Source organism: Ursus maritimus, unplaced genomic scaffold (genome assembly GCF_017311325.1).
Source record: "Ursus maritimus isolate PB19 unplaced genomic scaffold, ASM1731132v1 scaffold_9, whole genome shotgun sequence".
In the NCBI taxonomy this organism is placed as follows: domain Eukaryota; kingdom Metazoa; phylum Chordata; class Mammalia; order Carnivora; family Ursidae; genus Ursus; species Ursus maritimus.
The window spans coordinates 63,897,891-63,916,316 of NW_024427107.1; the positions used below are offsets into that span (position 1 = coordinate 63,897,891).

The 18,426-nt window shown below is 39.9% G+C and overlaps 1 protein-coding gene and 1 long non-coding RNA gene across 5 annotated transcripts in view; one reads left to right on the forward strand and one right to left on the reverse strand.

The window, feature by feature from the left end:
* The window catches only part of TBC1D31 (TBC1 domain family member 31), a 66,881-nt gene that overhangs the window by 16,789 nt on the left and 31,666 nt on the right, over positions 1 to 18,426 (forward strand). For all 4 annotated transcript variants that reach the window (XM_040626030.1, XM_040626028.1, XM_040626029.1 and 1 more), the window contains exons 5-8: positions 2,127 to 2,278; positions 5,810 to 5,969; positions 8,554 to 8,754; positions 14,083 to 14,259. In XM_040626030.1, coding sequence (XP_040481964.1) covers positions 2,127 to 2,278; positions 5,810 to 5,969; positions 8,554 to 8,754; positions 14,083 to 14,259 — 690 coding nt within the window. The remainder of the gene's footprint in view (positions 1 to 2,126; positions 2,279 to 5,809; positions 5,970 to 8,553; positions 8,755 to 14,082; positions 14,260 to 18,426) is intronic.
* Positions 1,956 to 7,566, reverse strand: LOC121101721. Its single transcript, XR_005833743.1, has 3 exons — positions 7,319 to 7,566; positions 5,796 to 5,871; positions 1,956 to 2,011 (listed from the first exon to the last, which is right to left on the reverse strand). It is a non-coding gene; the product is annotated as an uncharacterized LOC121101721 (long non-coding RNA).

The following is an 18,426-nucleotide window of genomic DNA, read 5'->3' on the forward strand; positions in this document are numbered from 1 at the left end:
GAACAATCTACCAGAGATTGTCTTTGACAAAGCGAGCCAAGGACAAAAGTGAGGGTTGAATCAGGCAAGGACAGCAGTCAAATTAGCATTTTTTATTGTGTCTTATTAGCATTAACACTGAGTAGATTGTTTTAATTAACCGGTAAGTCCCATAGTGCATTACGTACATGTGTATGTATGGGTTGTGGTTTTTTAGCACTATTTGTTATTTTAAAAGATACTATTATATGTATATGAGAAAAATAGTTCATGATAATAGCCTTCAACTATTGTTATAAAAATTACAGATTTCTTGGGCACCTTGGTGGCTCGGTTGAGAATCCAACTCTTGATTTCGGCTCAGGGTCGTGAGATGGAGCCCTGTATCGGGCCGTGCTGGGTGTGGAGCCTGCTTAAGATTTTCTTTCCCTCTGCCCCTCCCTCCACCTCTAAAAAAAAAAAAAGCAAACTATTAAAAAAAATTACGGGTTTCACTCCTGTGAAATTTTTATAGTAACATCATTAACTATTAGAATCATTTCTTAACTGTATACATATAATAGGCTGGGTGACAACACAAATTGATTCATTATGTTTGTAACGCTGGAGAAAGCCATGGCAGATTTGGTGTTGAGCCTGCTTTTCCCCTGGAAAGTCATTTTTGGTCTGCCCCCTCTCGTTGCCGTGATGACGGCCTCCAGATTGTAAATACGCGAGACACTCCAGTGTTCAAGACATTGAACACTTCATCCCCAAAGAATGTAGCATTTCAGAGAAAACAGGCCTCCTTCTGACACTAGGAAATGGTGAAGGTGTGTGACCGATCGGGTCAGAATGAGAGGCTACAAGTTGTCCAGGGTGATCTGCCTCCTCAGTGGGGCCCTGTTGCTCTCCAACACAAGACCAAATCATATAGTCTTAAAAAATAATAAAGCTTGTAAAGACAAACTGGCGGAAACAAGGACAAAACATGTTCAGATATAAAGTGTTACAATAAGCTGTAAAGCAGTTAAGAAGACTATTCTAGATGGGAATCAAAGAATAAAGAGCTAGAGATATAACTAAGGGTTTAACCATGTGAAATGTCCCAGGCTCTTTAGGGAGATTATTTTGAGAGGATGGGCAGGAATACTGTGTTCTTAGGGCATAGGTTTCTTCCATTTTCTTTCCTTCTTTCTTTTCCTTCCCTCCCTCCCTTTGTCTGCTTTACACAAATGACACACAAAATCATATTCGAGGCCTTGACGTTCTTATGAGAAAATGGTGAATTTTAACTAAAATTTTGTATTATCAAAAGTCAGCATTGTTCAGGGCTTACATAATAGAAAAATAGAAATTAGAATAAAATGGTTATTTCCAACTTTGGTCTCAAGTTCGGTCGCAATTGTCATGGAACTTTACATCAAAAACCAGGGATGTACTGTATGGTGACTAACATAATATAATATAATAAAAAAATATTATTATTAAAAAAATAAAAGATAAAAAAATAAAATAAATTGAGTGACTAATAAAAACATCATGGTTTTGTTTTCAACTTTTTACTTTTATAAATAATGCTGAACAAACATTTGTATACATTTATCTTAAAGCACTTTGCTGAATTTTTCTTGTAAAGGATTAGCTCTTAGAAGCGGACTAGTTCAGAAGAGTTACATATTTTCAAGGCTGTTGAGATACGTTGTATAGTATCTGTTAACTAGCTTTTATTATCAGCAGCCAGGTAGGACAATGCCCGTTTCCTATACTCTCACCAACATTTAATATTTGTAATCTTTATGAGTAGTTACTATTTCATGTCTTGTTTTTGGTAATATGTAGTTTGTAAACAGAATACATACGTTACGGGGCGCCTGGGTGGCTCAGTCGTTAAGTGTCTGCATTCGGCTCAGGGCGTGATCCCAGGGTCCTGGATGGAGTCTGTCATTGGGCTCCCTGCTCAGTGGGGAGACTGCTTCTCCCTCTGCCTCTGCCTGCTGCTCCCCCTGCTTGTGCTCTCTCTCTCTCTCTCGATCTGTCAAATAAATAAAATCTTAAAAAAAAAAAAAGGAAGTAATTTTTTAAAAGAAAAATTGACGACTTGTATGATTTTAAATGTAAAGAGGGCTATGGGCTATATGAACAATAACTGTTTTTCTCCCTCGTAGGTTTTCTTTCTACCATTAAGTAATACCATCCTCAGCTGTTTTAGAGATAATTCCATCTTCGCCTGGGAATGTGATACACTTTCTTGCAGATATCAGTTGCCAGCTCCACCTGAAAGCTCTAGTATATTATACAAAGTATTTGCTGTGACCAGGTAACATGCATTTCACTTTTTTAAAGTTTATTTATTTTTTTTAAGTAATCCCTATATGCGTAAATTCATGACCCCGAGATCAAGAGTCACACACTCCTCCAGCTGAGCCAGCCAGACACCCTAACTATACATTTTAAAAATTTTTTATTTTGTTTTAATTCAGTTGGTTAACATGTAGTGTATTATTAGTTTCAGAGGTAGAATTTAGTGATTCATCAGTTACATATAATACCCAGTGCTCATTCCATCATGTGCCCTCCTTGATGCCCATCACCCAGTTACCCCATCCCCCCACCCACCTCCCCTCCAGCAACTCTCATTTGTTTCCTAGAGTTAAGAGTCTCTTACAGTGTGTCTCCCTCTCTAATCCAAATGTACGTTTTTAAAACACTGAGAATTTTTAAGAAATCTAGCTTCCAATAAAATTTTACAAATTTTCATTCTGTTTTCAATATCTTATTGTCATATGAGAAGATATTCCTTCAAACTTATATATGTTCTGTAGAACTTTTTAATCTATTGTGGCAGAGTTCAAATGTATACGAAAATATAAAAATATAGGAAGCCCTCATTACCACGTCCCCGTTAGCTGTAATAACTTATTGGCGCTTTTATTTTATCTATAACTCAACCTGTTACTACCTCCTACTACCTACTGCATTGCCTTAAAGAAAAGCCCAAGCAATATCATTTCATCCATAAATATTTCAGTGTGTATCTCTAAAGGAAAGGGTCCTTTATGGAACATAACCATAGTACTATTGTCACTTTTTTTTCAAGTTTTTATTTAAATTCCAATTAGTTAACCTATTTTCACACTTCTTAAAAACGAATAATTTCTTAATATTGTCATAAATCCAGTCTTTGGTCAAATCAGGAACCAAACAAGGTTCACACAGTGTCTTGGATGATATATCCCTTTTTTAATGTCTTCCTTGCAATTTATTTGTTAAGGAACTGATCATTTGTCATATAGAACTCTCTGTATTTCAGGTTTTGCTTTTTGCATCCCTGTGGTGGTGTTTAATAGGATCCCTTCTTGTCTGTGTTTCCTGTATACTGGTCACCCCTCTATTTCCTGTAAATGGGAGGCTTGGTCTGATTCAGGTTGGATTAGGGTCAGGAAGACATGATAATGATAGGTGGTTTGCATACCTTCATCAGACGAACATTTCTTTTCTGATATTAGTGGCCATTGATGATTATGACCTAGAACCAGTATTGCATTAGAGGTTAGCAAACTGGTGCCACACTAATTCTGTCATTCCTTCTTCTCGTATTTACTAGAAGCCTTCTATGGAAGCCTTCAATAGAAAGGAACTTCCTCTTGTCAACTCTTTGGTTACTTTATAGTTGCAAAGGAAAGGCAGGATAAATGCTTGATTTCCCTGTCTTTTAAAAATTAAAAAAAAAATTTTTTTTAAAGTAGGCTCCACACCCAGCATGGAGCCCAGTGCAGGGCTCAATTTCACCACCCCTGAGATCAAGAGTCAGACTAAGTTTAACTGACCAACCCACCCAGGTGCCCCTAAACATTTTTTAATGAAAAATAATGAACTTAGCTCAAGTTCTCTCATCTTTGACCACTGGCATCCTTTTAAGTTGGCTCTGAACCCTTTTGATACAGCCCCAGTTGTCTGTTTTAAAAGCTCTCATTCTTTCTTACCTAACCAGATGTCCCAGGCTTATCTTCCACATTTTCGGTCCCAAACCTGAAATCAGCCATTTTTCTAAAGCACCTGGGTTCGTTTTAGTGGGTAATGATATTTCAATACCTAATCTGGATGCGAGTGGTACTGCTTGCGACTGATTTGGTCATTGTCACTAGGCCTTTCAGTGAAAAGAGCTAGAAAATACATGTTATTTACTTATTTTCTCTCACTGTCTTCTAAGTCATGAATAAATCCCATCAGTTCCACCAAATGATATCTTGAATTGGTCTGATCTTGTCTTTGTCACAGCTACTGCCCTACTCCAACTACCCTAGTCTCTTTCAGACTCCTCTAGTAGTCTCCTTATTTGGTCTCTTTGTTTTCAATTTCATTTCCTTTTTTTTTTTTTTTTTTAAGATTTTATTTATTTATTTTGAGAATGAGAGAGAGAGCGAGAGAGAGCATGAGCGCAGAGGAGAGGAAGAAGCAGGCCCCCCACTGAGTAGGGAGCCCAATGTGGGCTAGACCCCAGGACCCTGGGATCCTGACGTGAGCCAAAGGCAGACGCTTAACCGACTGAGCTGCCCAGGAGCCCTTCAATTTCATTTCCTAAAGTCAGTCTCTACATAGCAGATAGAGTGGGGGGGGGGCGGTTGGTTTTTTTGTTTTGTTTTTCAATTTATTTTTTAAGTAGGCTCCACACCCAGTGTGGAGCCCAGTGTGGGGCTTGAACTCACGATCCTGAGGTCAAGACCTCAGCTGAGATCAAGAATCAGACACTTAACCAACAGAGCCACCCAGGTGCCCTGGTAGAGTGGTCTTTTTAAGTCATAAGTCAAATCATGTCACTTCCCTATTGAACTCCCTTGAAAGGCTTTCTCTTGTAGTTAGAATAAAACCCAAACTCCCCATAATATCCCTGAGGCCTCTGTCACCTGGCCTCGGTTTTCCTCTCTTTTTCTCCTGTTTCCTTTCCCTTTAACACAATTCTGGCCACAGTTGAGTGTGACTTCTCTCTCTTCCTTAGGTGGCTAACCTTATTCTTTTTTTAACACTTGCCTGTTGACCAGACTGGAATACCGACCAGCATGGAATTCTTCCTCCGAATCATCCTGTAACTGGCTCATTCACATTTTTTAGGGAGCTGACCTTCCTCCTTTCCCAACTCTGTAACTCCCATCTCATTTTATAGTTCTTTATAGAACTTATCAGCTGAGATCAAGTTCGTCTGTTTGCTTCCCTTCCTCTAGACTAAAAATCCCACAAGAGCAGGGATCCACCTCCTTGTTCACCATTGTGTCCCTGGTGCCTGAGATGATACCTGGCTTGTAGTAGACACTTTACAAGTCCTTGCTGAATGAGTCCTTGCTGAATGAAGTTAATACAGCTTAATCTTTTTGTACCTTGTAAAAGTAGCTTACTTTGAGCAGGAAAAAAAAGTTGGGGCTCTAGGTTTTTCATGTAGCAGTCCTGTACCAACTCAGTATACTCCTGTGTGAAATATAGGAAGTTTCATAGTGGTGACTTTGAGATTATGCTATAGAAGGTAAATGTTACTCAGAAATCCTCAGTCAAGTCATCAAGCAAGCATTTGTTAAGCTGGTGTCTTAGTACAATAGGTAGAAAATATATATACTATAAATCGGAGCTTTCCCATAGGGTAGCCACTGTATGCATGGGTCTATTTAGTAAAAACTTAATAAAATTAATTTATTTTCTCAGAATCATTAGCCACATTTCAGGTTCTCAATCACATGTGGCCAATAGTGAGCATATCGGGCAGCACAGACATAGAACATTTCTACCTCGTTGGGTCATACTGGACAGTACTTCCGTAAACAAGCCACATCCTCGTACTTTCTCACCTTTCGTTCTGCAGAGATGGTCGAATCCTGGCCGCTGGAGGGAAATCAAATCACCTTCACCTGTGGTGCTTGGAAGCTAAACAGTTATTCAGAATTATTCAGATGCCTACCAAAGTCCGAGCCATCCGCCACCTAGAATTTCTCCCTGATAGTTTTGATGCTGGTTCTAATCAGGTTAGTAATATAAAGGTAGGACATTATACTTTCTGAGAAAGAGCATATCAGTTTCTGAACGTCTTTGCTCTTGTACCGTGATTGTTACAAGGACTTGAAATTGCTAATATTACAAAGAGTCTAAAATTGAAAAAACATACAGTATTAGGTTCTGTATATGACTGACAATTTACCCTTTTCCTAAAATCAGAGTACTTTAAATTTATGTCATACTTCATGGTTTACAGGGTGCATTAGCATGTTGTTTTTTATTTGCACCATTACGTAGACTGACATGAAAGCTTAGAAACATTAAGTGGTTTGTCAACATTCCTATTCATTGTAAGGTTTAAAGGGGGAAGTAGAACTAAAGTTTTCTCTTTGTGGTACTGTGTTATCTACCATAACTGGTTGCCTCAGTTTTATGAAGCAGGTTTTCTTTGCATCTTGCCTTAGTTTACAAAGTACTCCCCCCTCTACACACCATTTTGTAAAAATTTTCTTTGCTTATATATTTTATTTCCTTTTATTCATGTTTTTTAAAGTAGACTCCATGCCCAACACGGGGTTTGAACTCATGACCCTGAGATCAAGAGTCACACGCTGTACGGATTGAACCAGCCAGGCGCCCTCACACCATTTTTCTTTTTAACAGTTGAGTAGTCAGACCTTACCTTTCTTATTTTAAATGGACTGTTTTGAGTCTTATACTTTAGCAAGTTATATATAACTCACAACCCCAAGATTAAGAGCCGCACGCTCTACCAACTGAGCCAGCTAAGTGCCCGTAACTTAAGTTTTTTGAATAGATAATGCATTCACAAGGTTGAAAACATAAAAAAAAAAAGACAATGAAGTGAAATCTCTTATTCTTTTCTCCCTTTTGCCCAGTTACTCACTCTTCATAGCCACTTTTGTTAGAGCAGTCCTGTGTTTCTCCCACTTTTTTATGCAGCTTTGCACCTTGCTTTTCTTCACTTAATTGACCTTGGAGATTGTTCTGTGTCAGTAAAGAACTTCATTTTTTTTTTTTACCACTGCATAGTATTTCATAGTTTTTTAACCAGTGCTTTGTTATTGGGCACTTAGCCTGTTTTTAGTCCTCCTTTATTACAAATAATGCTGCACCAAGGAGCGCCTGGGTGGCTCAGTCGGTTAAGCGTCTGCCTTCGGCTCAGGCCGTGATCTCGGGGTTCTGGGATAGAGCCCCACATTGAGCCCTGCGTTGGGCTCTGCACTCAGCAGGGAGTCTGTTTCTCCCTCTCCCTCTACCCCTCCCCCTGCTCATGTTTTCTCTCTCTCTCTCAAATAAATAAATAAAATCTTTAAAAAAAAAAAAAACAGTGCACTGAATAACTTTTTGCACATACCGTTTCACGCATCCCGTCTATACAATAAAATCGCAGAGTTGAAATGGTAGTAATCAGGATTATGTGCGGCTGTAATTTTGAGGATCTTGCCAAATTGCCCTCTAGAAAGGTTGCATCAGCTGTGAATGAGGGGGTTTCCGACAGCCTGACCCCACAGAAGAGATGGCCACCTTCAGACTGCCTCCAGCTGCTTGCGACTGTCGTCTCTCACGTAGCACCTTGTGCAGTCAGCGGTGGCGCCGCTTACCAGCCCCAGTGCTGGGGAAGGAACCGCTGCGGAGACAAGGAAGTAGAGAGGTCTGTTGTGTATTTACTTAGGCTTTTTTAGTACATGTTTTTAATTTTTCAGATTATGTGAGTTAAAACTAAGTTTTCCCACTTTATTTTTTTAAAGATTTTATTTATTTGAGAGAGAAAGAGAACACAAGCAGGGGGAGCGGCAGAGGGAGAGGGAGAAGCAGACTGCCCACTGAGCGGGGAGCCTGACTCCAGGCTCGATCCTACGACCTGGGGATCATGACCTGAGCCGAGGGCAGCTGTTTAACTAACTGAGCCACCCAGGCGCCCCAGTTTTTACCCCTTTAAAAACTAGTTTCCTTCTTATGCTTCCTTGCAGCCCACAGACTTTTTTTCCTCTATTCCCCAAATGTTACACTCACCAGAGTCAGGTTCATGTGGGGGCAGCAGGACAGATGCTGGTTCTGATCAAGCTGTGGGGGTGGTGAAGGAAAACAAACCCTCCCCGCTCCTTGCCTCTGACAGCCAGAGTGCAGGTCAAAGTTAAGGACTGTCTAATCGTCTGTATTCCCTCTGAAGGGATTAGTACAGATGCCCCCTGCCGTAGTCTCCCCATCAAGTCTCCCAGGATTGGTACCTGGCCGCTTCTGGTCAGCGCCAGGCTCATCTGGACCTGAGTAGGGCAAATCTACAGGAGCCGTAATTAGGGATTGTGAAGTGTATGATGGCTCTTTGCGAATATAATCTTCAGCTATTCCCCCCTCAAAACCAAAACAAAACCCGTATGTAGATACATACACATATGTACATGTAAGTGTGTGTAGTTTGACAGTTGACTTTAAAATTTAGGTGTAACTGACCTAAAACATTAGCTTCATAATGATTTGATATTCGTACCCACTGTTTAATGATCACTATAATAAGTCTAGTTAATGTCCGAGACATTTGACTTTTAAATGTGTTTTTGGAACTCATATATAGTTTCTCTCTGCTCTTAGGTTCTTGGAGTGCTAAGTCAAGATGGTATAATGAGATTTGTCAATATACAAACTTGTAAACTTCTCTTTGAAATTGGGAGCCTTGATGAAGGAATTAGCTCATCAGTCATTAGCCCACATGGACGGTACATTGCATCTATTATGGAGAATGGAAGTCTGAACATATATTCTGTTCAAGCTCTAACACAGGAAATAAATAAGGTATGTTATCAAGTAAAGAACATCAAGATCTTTTTAAGATTTAAATGTATCATCAGAAATAAAATCTTTATGCTCTGATTTTCTAAATTCCTTGGACCTTGTCCATCTTCTGGGTATGGTTTTTGTTTCTTTATTTGTTTGTTTTTTCTCTTCCTCTCAAAGCCACATCTCCACACTTTTTTTTTTTAAGATTTTAAGTAATGTCCACACCCAACATGGGGCTTGATCTTACAACCCCAAAGTTAAGATTCACGTGCTCTACTGACCGAGCCAGCCAGGCCCCTCCACACTGTTCTCAGCTGTGCTCCTTTCTTAAGGTGCTGCCTGCCTCACAGGTAGTGTGTGGGGTCCCTGTCCCATTCGGCTGTCTCTCATGACCTCCTTCCCAAAAGGGATCTTCAGCCCCACTCTCTTCTTTTCTGGCTCAGGCTTTCTTCCCATCTTATAGGCTAGAAATCTTAGAGCACGAGGACTGTTCCTCTGCATCTTTAGATCTAGTCAATATTAAGTCGTAATTTTTAAATTTGAAATAATATCTGTATAAATGCTTCCTGTTGTCCGTCTCCACCTCAGCCATCCCTGTATTAGTACTCAGTAACTACTCTTGAGTTCACAGTTATTTAAACCAATGTACCAAAACTCAGAGCCCTCGGGGCCTGCCTCTGCCCGTCAGTCCATCTTTTAGATGGCATGTTTCTAAAATAATCCTGTCATCCTCATTTCTAAAATGGTGCTACTTTAGTGGCTTCCTTCCTTTTGCCCCCTGCTTTAAGTCCAGACTAATGCCTGACTGTCCAAGTCCTCTCTAATCTTGTCTGGTCTACCTGTCAAACGTACTTCCCCAGACTTGTAACTTCCCTCACTGTCCCCCCATAGACCCCATTCTCATTTCTACATCTGCTCCAGTGTTCATCTCACCTAAAATATACTTGCCACTTCTCTTTTATGGTTATCTAGAATTTCCCCGGCTTGTTGCCGAGTCTAATTGCCTGGGTGCAGCCTTGCGAGGTCTGGAGTCAGGTTATAGGCCCTGAGAGGGACTTTGCTGATCACCTGGTCTAACCATTTCCTTTTATGGAGGAAGACGCTCGTGCCTCAGCCTCATCACACAGCTAGTCATTAGCAGGGCCCCGTGTTCTGTTCTTAAAATGATAGTCTTTTTGCTATGTTTGTGATGTGTGTGCTCCTTCTTGTCCTTTTTATCCTTCTTTTTCTTTAATTAGACAGTAAGTGTCTTGATGCAGAAAAAAAATCAAAAGATACAGATAAGCAAAGAGATGAGAATCACTCAGTCTCACCTCTCTCGGGTGATTTTGAGGTGTCTATTTTCCCAGGCTTTTTTTTTTTATGTTTGTAAATGTAGAGAGTCAGTCCTCATTGTTTATGGATTCGCCTCATTGTTATGAATGTGAATTTACCTACTGGTAGAAATATATTTGTGACCCAGGTCAGTCCTCAGTACATAGTGACAGGTGTTCCCATGTGCAGAGCAGCGCATAGCCAAGCCTCCCGGCCCGCAGCTCCACAGCCAAGGTCACACCCAGCAGCACTCAGCCTTCTTATTTCCTCACTCATTCTGTAAACAGGTGTCCTTTCCATGGTCTGTTTAGTGTCACGTTTTTCATGTTTGTGCTTTTTGCACAAGCTGATTTTGCTCTTTTTTTTTTAAATTTTTTTAAAAGATTTATTTGAGAGAGAGAGACCATGAGAGAGAGAAAGTCTTAAGAGAGCATGAGCGGGGGAGGGGCAGAGGCAGAGGGAGAAGCAGACTCCCTGCTGAGCAGGGAACCCCATGTGGGACTTGATCCCAGGACCCTGAGATCACGACCCGAGCTGAGGGCAGACGCCCAACCAACTGAGCCACCCAGGCGCCCCGACTTTGCTCTTTAAAATGCACCCCCTACACACCGTGCTGAAGTGCTAAGCACAAGAAGGTGTGATACATAAGCTTAGTTCAGGCACAAGTTATAGTGCTGTTGACATGAATTCACTGTTTGTGAATCAACAATATATATGAAATTGGGGCGCCTGGGTGGCTCAGTCGTTAAGCATCTGCCTTCAGCTCAGGTCATAATCTCAGGGTCCTGGGATCAAGACCCGCATCGAGCTCCCTGCTCAGCGGGAAGCCTGCTTCTCCCTCTCCCACTCCCCCTGCTTGTGTTCCCTCTCTTGCTGTCTCTGTCAAATAAATAAATAAAATCTTTAAAATATATATATATATATATATGAAATAAGTGTCTTTAAACACAAACATGCCCTAAACAGAGTTACATATTGATTGGTTGACAGAAATGCTGTGATCACTGGCTCACAGGAGTGAGTGATTCAGTATTCACTAACTCAGTACTTGCAGCTTCTTTATAGAACATAACTACTGTGAATAGTGAGAATCTACTCTGTGTGTGTGTGTGTGTGCACGTGCTTATATTTTCTTTAACCATATGGAATTATACTCTACTGTTCTCATAAACTTTAAAAATTGTAATAACATATTATTTGCTCTTAATGAGGGTTTTCAGCTTGGCTGAATTTTGCAGGAGCTAGGTACATGTTATTAATAGGAGCGGGGAGAGACCTGGGAAAAACCAAAGTAAGAGTAAGTCAGTGACTTCCTCTCTGCTGTTTGTTAAGCAAATTAGCATCATATTGACCAGAAAAGCTAGCATATGACAGAAGTAGGATAATCTTTTTTTCTTTTTCTTTTGCACACATTCCCAACACCACCGGTGTCTTTCTGGCTATTGTAGGCTTACACGAATGCTCAGGTCTGTAGTTTCTACAGAACTGACCCATGTCCAAGTCCTGCTTTTTGGCCACTGGAGAATTACTGGTATTGTGATAATAAAATTCCTACTTCTGTGTTGAAGTTTTAACACTACTGAGGTATGGCCATGCAGGTCACATCTCAGGCCCTAACTTTTGGGAGATTGTATTTCATGGAGGCACATGGAGTTTAAGAGAAAAAATATGGCACTAGAATAAAAAAATTTTTAAAGATTTTATTTATTTATTTAACAGAGAGGGAGAAGGAGACAGAGAATGAGAGAGAGAGAGCACAAGCGAGGGGAGCACCAGGCAGAGGGAGAAGCTGGCTCCCCACTGAGCAGGAACCCTGATGCAGGGGGAGTGGGGGAGGCTCGATTCCAGGACCCTGGAACCAGAATTTGGGCTGAGGGCAGACACTTAACCAACTGAGCCACCCAGGCGTCCCTAGATTAAAAATTTTAATAAAAATTTGGAAGAATGGATTGAGGTTAGACGATAGTTCAAGGATATTAAAGATGGGCAATATTCAGAAGTCAGACCATTTTTAATTGCATTTTGTAGATAAAGAATTGAAAAATTAAATCATAGAATGGGTGGCCATCATACTTTTTTTTTTTGGTCAGAGCTATTGTTATACTTTCCATTATCTTTGTGTTCTTTCTACATGTGAATAAATGACAGCGTATCTAAGAAAAACACTATTTAAAAAACCTTGTAGAAACAGTTACAAGTTTAAATCCTTTTTATAATAATTTTAAAACAAAAACTTAGTATCTATGCCATGTATATTATCACATCACCTACTCTATACATTTTACAGAGTTATGTATTCATACTGCAGTTGGCCATAAGGAAGACTTTTCCTTTTTAAGATTTTATTTATTTGAGAGAAAGAGCAAGCATGCACAAGCAGGGGGTCGGGAAAGGGCAAAGGGAGAGGCAGAAGCAGACTCCCCACTGAGCATGGAGCCTGATGCAGGGCTCAATCCCAGGACCCTGAGATCATGACCTGAGCTGAGGTCAACCATGTAACCGACTGAGCCACCGAGGTGCCCCAGGGAAGACTTTTGGACTCAGACAGTAGGCTGCAGGTTTCAAAAGCAGGAGTCCTAAACCTCTGAAGATAACATGAGAAAAATCTTTGAAACCTCAAAGTAGTCTTTTAGTAGTCTATGTTATGAAAAAGGGTCAAGATGTTTGCTTTGTTCTGCTTTTTTCTTTTGGGAGTGAGAGGGGAGGAGGTCAAAAAGTTTGGTTTCCTTTTCAAAGAGCTTTCCTGAGGAGTGGTGATTCATTTTCATTAGATATGATCTTGGAAGATCACTGTTCTGGCTTTCATGACAATGTGAATGCAAGGTACTGTGTCTAACATGTGTTTTTCTGGAATCTAATGTGTTCATTTGGACATACAGGGTCTTCCCTGTGTTCTTCTCTCTTTTCATATGAAAGGAATCGGCACTTCGGCTTCCAGAAAAAAATTTTTAAAATCACACATACCCGCCTGGTCTTTGATTTGGGTCTGGGCTATTTACTAAGGAAACTTTTAGCAATAATGGCCTCAAACATTTAAATGATTTGTGAAAGTCATTGTACTTTGATAACATTCAGAACTCAGGAAGCCTGAGTTACCTTATCTGCTCATTTCCTTTGAACAAAGAAGATCTTTTGATTTCAAAGTGGTATTATTCATAGAGAAAATGCGTTAGGGAATCATTTTCCCTTAAGTCCATCGAGGTTGTTGGGCTTTATTTTCTTGTTATTTTTCCATAAAAATGAGGATTAAGAATCGAAGTCGTGCTGTCCAAACTGCCCATTAAACTATAGATGCTGCGGGGGACTAACAGCCTTCTCTGTGGAGCCAGGGACAGAGAGGCAGGCGTCCCACGCCTCCAGAGGAATGTCATTTGACAACTCCCTCAGAGAAATTCACTTGAGCCCAAAGAATATTAGGGTGCTTCTCTCTCTATTCTAGAGGGCTCTATGTCCAGCTGAGCCTTCTCTGCTGCAGATTATCACCAAACTACTAACTTTATCATGCAAGTATAAAAAAAAAGGGTGGGGGATGCCTGGGTGGCTCAGTTGGTGAAGCGTCTGCCTTTGGCTCAGGTCATGATCCCAGGGTCCTGGGATCGAGCCCCGCATCAGTCTCTGCACTCAGTGGGGAGTCTGCTTCTCCCTCTCCCTCTGTCCTTCTCTTCTCCCATCCCTCCGCTCATGCTCGTTCTCTCTCTCTCTCTCGTGCTCTCTCAAATAAATAAATAAAATCTTTTTAAAAAATGGATTGATATCCTATGATTTAAGGCCAGCTTTCAAGGGATAATTAAATTCTCTATTGTTGTTAATCATGTATCTTTATTGTGTTCTTCAAAGGAATTTGGCAGAAATCTGTTTTGATTTGACAACACGGAAACACTCTTGGATATTTTACTTAACACTTTTTGCTTGAAGAATAATGATGTATGTTAAAGGCACATTATGAAATTGATCACAACAAATTTTGTAAATCCTATGTGAACAGGTCTGTTTTCCAAGGATAGCCACTGCTTTATTTTCCCCTTTTAGCCACCACCTCCCTTAGTGAAAGTGATTGAAGATTTGCCTAAGAGTAAACTGAATTCTGGTGACCTTAAGATGAAAGTAACAACAGGAAGAGTACAGCGGCCAGCAAAATCAAGGGAAAACAGAATACAAACCAGAATACTAAAGCAAGACCTAGCTGGTAGTTTTGAAAATAAAGAGGTAAGAATATATTATAATTACATTTTTGTTTGTCATGACTGCTGTGGACATACCTTAGACCATCATCACTCTTCCCTCTCTTAGAAGTTAAAGGAAAGATATGAAGAGAAGAAAGTTCTAACTGAAATTATAATGTGCTTTCTAAATTTTAAATATACAATTAGTACATGTTTATGGTTTTTAAAAAAGTCAAACAGTATAGAATTGTACTGTCCAGTACACTAGCCACCAGCCACATGTGGCTGATAAGTACCTGAGATGTGCCTAGTCCGAACTGAGATGTGCTGTGTATGGAAACTACTCATCCCATATTGAAAACTTCATATAAGCAGAAGAATATAAAATGTCTTGGGGCGCCTGGCTGGCTCAGTCAGAAGAGCGTGCGACTCTTGACCCAGGGTCATGAATTCGAGCCCCACGTTGGCTGTAAAGATTACTTAAGTAAATAAATTTTTTAAAAAGGAATATAAAATATATCTTATTAATAATTTTATGTTGATTATAGGTTGAAATGATAATATTTTGATTACCTTGGGTTAAGTGAAACATTATTAAACTTAATTTTACCTCTTTCTTTTTACTTTCTTAATGTAGTTCCTAGAAAACTTAAAATTACGTTCGTGGCTTGCATTATCGGTTAGACAATGCTAGTATAGAAGGTTATGAAGGGAAAAAATAAAAATATACCTTTCTTCCTCCTGTTCCGTAGCCCACTCTTCTTCACACTTCCTGGAGGTAACCATTGTTAATAGTTGTTGCTATCCTTCAGAAGTCTTCCGTGCATATATAAACATATGTATAGCTACGTGCCTTAACCTTTCTATTTATTTGTTTACGTGAATGGAATCATAGTATAGCACTGTTCTATAACGTTTATCACTTAACATATTGAATATCTGTTTATATTTTGCACATGGTGCTACAACATTTAAAAGATATTTGCGTTGTGTTGCCTTTGTGGATATTCCTTAGCCTTAATTTACTCTGCGTAGCTGGCATTTAGATGATAGGAGAGTCTCCTGTTGATACAATCTGTGATGCGGTATAGGCTTCTACAGTTATCGTTGAACATTTGCACAAATGTATCTGGAGAAGTAGAATTTTTAAGTCAGACTATGGATAAAAATTTTGATAGTAGAAGCCAAGTGGTTCTAAAAAAGAATGTACCACGTTGCCTTTTTACCTTGTTTGAGATGATCTGTTATCGTATGTATGTCTTTGTGTGTGTGTGTGTGTGTGTGTGTGTGTGTGATTTATTCAAGAAAAACTAAGAAACAACCAAAATGTCCAATGGTAGGTAACCAAGCATATAAATTATGATAGAGCTATAGGCTAGAAATCTAAGAATATTTAAGAGGAAAGGGAAATAATTATAGTATGTTAAATATAAAAAGCAAGCTATAAGAATGTATACTTGGATATCAATTTGATTTAAAAAGGATAGGAGTACCCATGTATTATTTTTGAAGAAAAACCAAGATGCTAATAGAGTTAACCTTTGAGGGAAGAGCTTTCAGTCAGTTTTACTTTCTTCTTTATATATATTTTTTGTATTTTCCTAATTTTCTGCAAAGAGCGTATATTACTTTGGAATTGAAAGTAAATATAAATATTAAAGAAGTGGCTAGCATTTTCTAGGACTTTTAAAACTTTTTATTGACATTAATCACACACACAAAAGTACACGTAAATGTACAGCTGAATGCGTTTTTACGGACTAGCATCCAGATCAAAAAATGGACCCATTACCAGCGGCCCCGAAGGGCCTCTCCTGGTCCCTTCCAGCCACTTCCCCCCACCCCAAGGATGGCTACTCTCCTGACTTATAACACAAAGATTAGTTCTACCCTTTTTTGTCCTTATATAAATTGGATCATTCAGTTTGTACTCCTCTGCATCTGGCTTTTTTCTTTCAACATTATGTTTGATTTATGTTTGAGAAACATAATTTACAACTCGTAGCTGTATAAAATTCCATCATGTAAATAAACCAAATTTTATCCATTCTGCAGTCAGTCGGCATTTTTGTTTGCTGTTAGAAGTCGTGCTGCTGCGCACATTGTACTATACATCTCTGGTGGTGAACGTAGGACACATTTGTGCTGGATATAAATCTCGGAATGGAATTACCGGCTTGTTGGCAATGCTTATGTCCCGCTGTAGTGAGCTCTCAGCTTTCCCAGGAAGTTCATTGAAACAATTTATATTCCCACCAAGAGGTATTGGAGAGCTCTAGTTGCTCCATATTCTCACCAACACGTGACATTTGTCACATTAATTTTAATAACCTCTTTTTTTCTCTGAGCATTGTAAAATTGTGAAGCTCACATCAAAAGAAGAATGTGTAAAGCGTTGTCTACCAGGGAAATTCACCAGAGAGCCAGTGGCCGGAGTTTTCAGTGGAGGCTGGTTCTGTAGGCATCCTCTGTTTAGTACATTTCAAAATCCCAGACTCTACAAGGAAAACAGGTGTTCAGCAAAAATCACAGTGTACCAACAATTTAGGCACAGTGAGCCACTCTTACTGGTTCTGGGGATAGTGGGACCTTTCCTGAAATCCAGATTTCTAGGCAAGGGCCCACCTTGCAAGTATGCTTTCCTAAAGGTAGTAGCATTCTCAGACCTGCCATGCTAGCATTCTTCTGGACATACCCATATCCACATTAAGAAACTGAGTATTACCAGTAGCTTTGAAGCTCCTGTGTGCTTATCCCCAGCCACATTTCCCTCCCTATCCCATAGATATAACTATTGTCCTCATTTTTGTGTTAATTATGTCCTTGATTTTCTTTAGTTTTACTACCTCTACATGTAATCCTAAACCACATATTGGTTAGTTTTCTTTTTTTTTCTTTTTTTAAATTTAAATTCAATTTAGTTAATATATAGTGTATTATTAGTTTCAGGGGTAGAATTTAGTGATTCATCAGTTTCATATAGCACCCAGTGCTCATTACAACACGTGCCCTCCTTACTGCTCATCACCCAGTTACCCCATCCCCCCACAAAGTTCCCCTCCAAAAATATTGGTTAGTTTTAAAAAGCTAAATAGCAGCAACAAATCTTGCCGAGTAAAGATGGGACAATATTGTTCCTGTTCGTTGAATGTTCTAACGAGACAATAAGCCGAGTGACAGCTCTGGACATGGTCTGACCTCAGCTTTCCTGAGAATGTACAGGAGCCTTTTCTGGGAAAACTAAGGGCATGATCACAATTGACTTCTGGGAAATAAAAGAGGCACCGCTGCCAGCCAGGGCATCTGGCAGTGCTGTAGTGTGAGTCAAATTTGGAAATCCTGCAGAAATATGTCAGGGAATCCGCAGCCAGCTCTAAGGAGGTCGAAGTAGAACACTTGTACAGGGTGAGATGCTTCTCTTCCACTAATCTTGGCATCAGGACATGGAAGGGGAAGAAGGAGCTTCATCCCTATGTGGTCAAGATAAGAACAGACAAAACTCAGGCCAAACTCACCTGGGCGTTTTATCATTTACAAAGAGGTTCCGGTGGCAGCAGGTGTCTTGCCGATGACAGGAGTGAATGTGTCTCTTTCCTACATGGTACTGCTCCAGTCTGGTCTTCAGTCTCTGGCGCATGGCTCTCAAAGGGGGATCTTCATTCACCATCATCTTGGGTTTGCCCTTCACCCCCTCTTATTACCTGTTTTTTATGGTAAAAAGGGCATTGAACTAAATCAGAAAATCTTCCTTTGAGTCTTGAGCCAAGACTTACTGAGCAGGTTTGTGTCACTGAGCTCTGACGTACCCATTTTCTCAAAGGAAAAACAACATCCCATCTGTTTGAGTTGTCAGCATCAAATGAGGTCATCTCTGAAAATGGCTTTATCATCCCCAAATCTATAAAGTACTTTTCCATTAAGATAAAAATCGACCTAAAAGTAAGAAGGGGGAAAAAAGTAAAAGGGTGGGGAGAGAGAGAAGGAAGAAAATTCCAGGATGCATTGCTCTTGCTGCCGGGGTTAGCAGGTGACTGTCCATCAGCCACATCTGGCTCCTTGGGCTAAGAATAAGTTTCACATTTATCAATGTTTACATTTTAAGTATCTACATAATATCCTTGATTTTGCCTCTTGGCCCACAAAACCTAAAATATTTACTCTCTGACCTTTACAGAAAGTTTGTGAGGGGCGCCTGGGTGGCACAGCGGTT